At 41.7% G+C, this 7,133-nt stretch overlaps 1 protein-coding gene across 1 annotated transcript in view; it reads left to right on the top strand.

Moving 5' to 3' along the window:
• The window catches only part of LOC103208467 (adipocyte plasma membrane associated protein), an 89,724-nt gene extending 84,285 nt beyond the window's left edge, over positions 1–5,439 (top strand). Inside the window, exon 9 of the mRNA XM_007954174.1 lies at positions 5,230–5,439. Coding sequence (XP_007952365.1) covers positions 5,230–5,439 — 210 coding nt within the window. The remainder of the gene's footprint in view (positions 1–5,229) is intronic.
• The last annotated feature ends 1,694 nt before the right edge of the window (positions 5,440–7,133 follow it).

Genomic DNA, 7,133 nt, shown 5'->3' with positions numbered 1-7,133 from the left:
TTTCTAATTTTTCATTTATTTTGTCATTTTGTTCTTGTATTTTCTTCCAAAATTCCTCCAGGGTTTTTTTCTGTGTTTTCTTTGGTCTGTCTCTCAATCCTTTGAAGACACCTAAATATAATTCTTGTGAATTCCTTGTCAGAGAGTTCCAATGCTGCTGCTTCTTCAGGGATGTGTTCTGGGTCTGCATCCTGCTCCCTTGTTTCTACCACTTTATCCTGCTTCTTTGTGTGGACTGTGATGCTCTGTTGTCTCCAAGGCATCGTGACATTGTTGTATTTATATCTCTGTTAACTATTTGTGAAGAGCCACCAAGGGTGATTCAGGCTCTTCTTGGTGTTTTTTTATCATTGGCCCATTGATAGAGAAGGAAGCAGTGGCTCTCGCTCAATAAGTGAAGTTGCAGGAGGTGTGGGTGTAGTTGTGTCTTATGGGGTCTGTTGCTGTCTCCCACTCATTGAGACAAAAATTACAGCTGAATAACCATCAAAAAACTAAAAGCATGTGGACAAGAAACACACCATGTAATCACACAGGAACAGTAACCAGAAAAAAAAAAGGGGGAAAAAGAAGAAGAAAAACCAAGAAAACCTGTAATATCTGAGGATAGGGCACTAAGAGAAAAAAAGGTAGAGAAGGAAAATAATGAAGAAAAAAAATGGGAAAAATGCAAAAAGAAAAAATAAGGAACGGGGTTAACCACGAGAAAAAAGGGGTAAAAAGGAAAAAAAAAGAAATTAAAAGAAAAAAAATTCACCCAGGAACAGGGAAAAGAAAAAAAGCTGAAAACTAGGACCTGGGAAGGGAAGAATAAGATTAATAGTAAAAAGGACAAAAATATTAATAATAATAGTTGTTTTAAAACAGACAAATACAAGCAAACTAATCACTAGAAAAAAGAAAGGGAGAAAGAAAAAAAAAAATCGGTGGAGGAAAGGGCAAGGCACCCAGGCGCCATCTGAGCACACAGACTGTGAAGGAGGTACTGTGAGCCCAGAAGGTGGGTGGGAGTTGGGGATGGCCACATCTCTATTCACCAAGCGGGTGTTGGGTGTAAGAGTAATAAGAGGAATGTTGCACCTTTTCAGTCTTGCAGGTCCGGAGTGTCCTTGGGGTTACTGGAAAGCCAAATCTCTTCTTCAACCCCTGGAATCTCGGCGAACGCTGTCTCTTTAAATATCCAAAATGATCAATCTGCTTGTAACATTCAAAATGGCAGCGTCCTCCGGACCAGCACAAGTCCACAGTTCATCTCGCTTTCCTCTTCACCTTCTCCGTTTATTTCCCAGCCACCAGAGCAGTCCTATGTGCAGTCCCTGGCTAGCAGCACTGATTTTTAGGTTCTTAGGTCTTACCACCACTCGGGAATCTCTAAGCTGTCTGTGCTGTCAGGATCGTTGCCAGACCGCAGCTCTGTCTGTCTCCTTTTTTGATATTTTCATGCAAATTCTTCTCCTAGTTTGAGTTTAGTCCACTTCTATATCCTTCCCTTCAAGGCTCAGGGGTCCAGGATTATCTTCTGTGCCTGTGTTAATTGATTTCCCTTTTCTTTGTTGAAGAGGGTCTGTGCAGTCTTTCTGCCTAGTCCGCCATCTTATCAGAACTCTGTGCTTTCAGTATTCTTTCTTTGTCTTTGGTTTTGATGATTTTGGTGATGCTATGTCTTAGTGATTTTCTTTTGGGGCCTATCCTGTTTGGGGTTCGTCTCACTTCCTGAATGGATATATTCTCATCTTTCATCATGTCAAGGAAGTTCTCATCCAGTCAATCTTGGACAATTTTCTCAGTGGTTTTATTTTTCTCTTCCTGTTCTGGAATTCCAGTGACACGTAGGTTATTCTTTTGATGGTGTCCCCCATGAACCTTAGGCTTTCTTCATTTTGTTTTGATCATTTTTCTGATTGATCCCTTTCCAAAGAAGTATTCAGATATTTGTCTTCAGTCTCATTAATTCTGCCTTCCATTGCATCAATTCTACTCCTCTGCTCTTCCAATGTGTTATCTATTTCTGACAATTTAGTATTAATCTTCTGGATTTCTATCTGTATATTTAGAATAATTTCTAATTTTTCATTTATTTTGTCATTTTGTTCTTGTATTTTCTTCCAAAATTCTTTTAGGGTTTTGTCTGTGTTTCCCCTAGTGTGTCTCAATTCTTTGAAGATACCTAAATACAGTTCTTTTGAATTCTTTATCAGAGAGTTCCAATGCTGCTTCTTCCTTAGGGATGTGTTCTGGGTCTGTATCCTGCTCCCTTGTTTCTACCACTTTATCTTGCTTCTTTGTGTGGACTCTGATGGTCTGTTGTCTGTGAGACATTTTGGCATTTTTGTATTTAAATCTCTGTTAAGTGATTGTGAAGAGCAACCAGGGGTGAGTCAGGCTCTTCTTGGTGGTTTTTCATCCTTGGCCTGTTGGTGGAGAATGAAGTGGTGGCTCTCACTCAGTAATTCAAGCTTCAGGAGATGTGGATGTAGTTGTGTTCTGTGGGGTCTGTTGCTGTCTTCCACTCCATTAGACAAAGGGACAATTGAATAACCATCAAAAAAGTAGAAGCACATTTACTGAAAATACACTGTGTAATCACACAGTAACAGTAACCAAAACAAAAAAAAAAAGGGAAAAAGAAGAAGGAAAAAAAAATATCCTCAATATTTGGGGATAGGACAATAAGAGAAAAATGGTAGAGAAGGAAAATAATGAAGAAAAAATGGGAAAATTGCAAAAGAAAAACAAGGAATGGGGTTGACCACAAGAAAGAAAAAGAGAAATTGCAACCAAGAACAGGGAACAGAAGAAAAGCTGAAAACTAAGACCTGGGAGAGGAACAGTAAAGAATAATAGTAAAAAGGACAAATGTAATAATAATAGTAATAGTTTTAAAGCAGACAAAAACAAACAAACTAGAAAACAGAAAAAGGAAAGAAGAAAAAAAAAAAATCAGAGGAGGCCAGGGCAGGGCACCCAGGCTCCGTCAGAGCACACAGACTGCAATAGAGTTCCTGTGGGCCCAGAAGGTGGGTGGGAGTGGGGTTGTCTGCACCTCTGTTCTCCAAGAGGGTGTGGGGTATAAGAGTAACAAGGGTATTGTCACACCTTTCCAGTTGTCTGGGTCTAGAATGCCCTTGTGGTTACTGGCATGTGGAGCCTGTTCTTAAGCCCCTGGAATATGGGAGAACACTGTCGCTTTAAATATCTAAAATGGTCAAGCCACTTATAAACATTCAAAATGGCTGCGCCCTCTGGACAGGCAAAAGTCCACAGCTCAGCCTGCCATCCTTTTTCCTGCCTCCCCTTTTATTCCCCAGCCACCAGAGCCATCCTCCATGCAGTCCTTGCCTAACAGGGTTGATTTTTTGGTTAATTCTTAGTTCCTAACACCACTCAGCAATATCTAAGCTTTCTGTGCCATCCACAGTGCTGCCAGATCACAGCTCTGTATGTCTCCTTTTTTGGTATTTTCATGCTGATTCTTCTATTGGTTGGCGTTTAGTCCACTTCTGTATCCTTCACTTCAAAGCTCAGGGGTCCAGGATTATTTTCTGTATCTGTGTTAATTGGTTCCCCTTTTCTTTGTTGAAGTGGGTCTGTGCAGTCTTTTCTGTCTATTCTGACATCTTACCAGAACTCAGGCCTGGGGTCCTAAAAGCTTACAAGCATCCAGCCAAGGCATGGTAATTGGTCTGTATTTGACTGGAGCAATAGAGAAAGAAGGAGAGTCCAGAATATAAGGAGGATATGGAATGTGTGAGTAATTGCCTTCATGAACAACTGCCTCATTTGGCATGAGACCAGACTTGGATGGTGCCCTACTCCATTACTGAACATTCTGATCAAAGATTCCATAGACGTCTCCTTATCAAAAGGGGGAGAATTGAGAACAGGATTTTAAATTCTCATAGACTCCAGACTTTCTGGAATGATGGGTGCTGGATGAACCCCGGAAATTACTGCCCTGAGATAATCTTAGAACTCTAAACTAAAAATATTTCTTGAAGTCTTAAAACCTAACAATGTGTAACTAAACCAGTAAAAAAAAAAAAAAAAATCTGCCTTGAACATTATGTTCTTTTAAAAACTATATATATGAGATCAGAATGACAACAGCAACTCAAAAGTTTAGATAGAAACCTTAGTGGGCAGTGAGTTTATGTTAATGAGGAAGAAAAACTCAGAAAAGGAGGATGAGAATTGTTACAAAACTCAAAGAATATAATCGGTGTCACTGAATATAAACTGTTGAATTGGAGTATGTTTTGCTGTGCATATTCTCAGGAACAACTAAAACCAAAAAAACTTACTGCCATCAAGTTGATTCCGACTCATAGAGACCCCTCCTTGGGTTTCTGAGGTGGTATCTCTATGGAAGTAGATCGCCCAGTCTTCCTTCTGAGGAGTGGCTGGTGGATTTTAACCTCCAGCCTTCTGGTTAGCAGTTAAATGCCTTAGACCCAGAGCAACAATAGAATAAATTTGGGGTAAAAAAAAAAAAAAAACTTTCAATAGCTCTGTGTTGCCCAAAGAACCAAAGCCTAAATAAGCCCTTCCACTTAGCTGTGCAAAGGGGATACCTTGAGCATGCTCTGCTCAGCACTTAATGCATTTGTGCACTGTGCATTGAAACATTGGAGGATGAACTGGCTTGCACAAGACACCACATCACATTGTGTGTGAACTTGTTTATTTAACCCTTCCAGGGTTTTTTCTTTCTTTTTAAGATGACTTGCTTTCAAATCTCCACCATTTGTACCTTTCACATGTGAAATATTTTCAACTTACTCAAAAGACTTGATGTTTATTCCAGTCATGCTAGTGTTGACATGGCATTCTGGTGAGTTGAGGTCATCCTAAACCTGGCTTCATGCTTCGTCTTCCCTGGATATGACTTGCATTCTCTGTGTCCAGTGGGTTGTTTAGGGAGGCACTGAGACGACAGCCTGTTGTGCTGTTGTTAGCATTGATCTCCCTTGGCCATTGCCATGCAGGTTGCATAAAAGCATCTTAAACTGATTTGCACCATGGGGGAGTGGTGGCAGGGTGAGGCATAGTGTGGGCAAATAGTACAAAGGCTAGTGGGAGCTAGGCCTGAATCTCAATCTTGCCTCTCATGTTTTCCTTGCCCCTGAAGGCACAGTGCTGTCATTAGGTGGTAAGTGGCTATGTGGTCAGATCTGCTCACATCTTCTGAGTGGGGAGATAAACCCTCCTTGTCCTGTGCTTCCCTTCCAGCTCTTCAGTCAGGAGACAGTGATGAAGTTTGTGCCACGGTACAGCCTCGTCCTAGAACTCAGCTACAGTGGGGCCTTTCGAAGAAGCCTGCATGACCCCAATGGCCTGGTGGCCACATACACCAGTGAGGCACATGAATATGATGGGCACCTGTACCTGGGCTCCTTCAGCTCCCCTTTCCTTTGCCAGCTGAGCCTTGAGTCTGTATGACCCACTGAGAGCTATCCCAAGGCGGTGCCAGGCATCATCTGGCCAGGGCCTCACACCAGGGCTGAAGTGCTGGGGAGGGACACTAGATCCAGGAGGACCCAGTTCTGTACACCCATCAGTCTTCATCTTGTGTGGGGACTGCTGCTGTGCCCTTGGGGTGCTAGCACCCAAACACTGCCCTCACCTGGGCTTGACTTTTGTATTTATTTTCCATGGGGAAGATAAATCCATGTAAAGCCATTTTCTCTTTAGGAAAAATGCTTTCTCTGTCTAGTAATTCGCAAGGAATCAGGAACTTTAACCAGTGGATTAAAGAGTAGCCCGGGGGTCTTGTTTTGGTTTACTGCCTCTGTCCTGCCAGCCTCCATGTCTTTACTGTAAAATGGGTAATGCTTTTGCTTGGGGGAGGGGAGCATAGTGCCAAAATGCATTGAAATAAATGGTAGGAGCTATGCAGGTAAGGAATTTAGAATTGTATTCACAAGAGTTGTGCTGAGTCCTGGACCCTAGGTCCCCATGACCCCTTTCCATGTGGAGGAGGACATCAGTCCCACTGTGCAGCTTGGGGGCTCTTTCCATGTGGAGGAAGGTGTTCTTCCCATCCCCCAGTCTGCTTTAGTTCAGCCTCTCCATCCCAGAAGGTTTCAAGTGTCTACAAATCAGTGTGTATGGAAAGCATGTTTATTCCAACAGCTCAGCGAGGACTTTGTGAGTTTTCTTTCTGTAAACTTACTACTACATTGGAATTGAATGATCCGGTGATTCAGTACTGCAGGATTAAATTTATGAGAGTTCTGCTTTATATACCTTTTGCTCTTTATTCACCTCTAGACCTGAAAACATAAATAGGACACATTGGAGTGTTAAAGGCCCAAAATTGTTGAATATCCTGACAAGTATGTCTACACACTGGTCATGTTTATCCGTGAGACCCACATAATCATGGTTATATTAAATCTACTTTGCTGCTTTACCTTTTTTCATGATGTTGCCTGGGAGAGTCTTCTCTAGTTTAATATTCTTATTTTAGCAGTAACTAGAAATTTAATTTCTTCAGTGTTGATATGAGCATTGTTTTTGGTTAGGATGTTGTCTTAGCAGCAAGTGGTCCTTTTGATTTGCTCAGGAAGACTGTCCACAGGACACATAGGCAGCAGCAGTTTTTAGGAAAGCTGACCAGCCTCAGGCTGTGTGTCTCCCAGTGTTGAGTCCTTCTTGGGCAAGATAATATTACTTTTCTCTCCTGTTTACTAACTTATATAATGGGGATCATATCTGTTCATTTCTTCTCTAGATATATACCAGAGATTGTATCTGTGGAAGTATTTAAACCGCTTGATAAAGACAATATTATAAATAGGTAGCTGTGTTGAAGATGAGTGGCAGCTGTGATAAATTCTTAACCTTTTTTTGTTATCTTGTTGCACTGGCCAGTGTTCTACCCCTTCAATTCCTCTTCCAATACTGCCCCTTATCCCAAGCTGGTCAGGCCTAATCTGAGGGGAGGCAAGCAGGTGCCAGGAGTCTGATGGTGGGTTAATCTTATTGCACTGGCCTTCGCAGGGCTGGTGCTATATAGGCAGCAGCAGTAGAAGGGATTCAAAGATGGGCTTCCACCTGGTTGATGCAACCTGTTATATCAAATGAGTAATTGTTACTGTTGTTTACATGACTTCATATGAAAGGAAATTGAG

Source organism: Orycteropus afer, unplaced genomic scaffold, assembly GCF_000298275.1.
Source record: "Orycteropus afer afer isolate SDZICR_OR568_19922 unplaced genomic scaffold, OryAfe1.0 scaffold00440, whole genome shotgun sequence".
In the NCBI taxonomy this organism is placed as follows: Eukaryota; Metazoa; Chordata; class Mammalia; order Tubulidentata; family Orycteropodidae; genus Orycteropus; species Orycteropus afer.
This window is presented reverse-complemented; position numbering and strand designations above follow the sequence as displayed.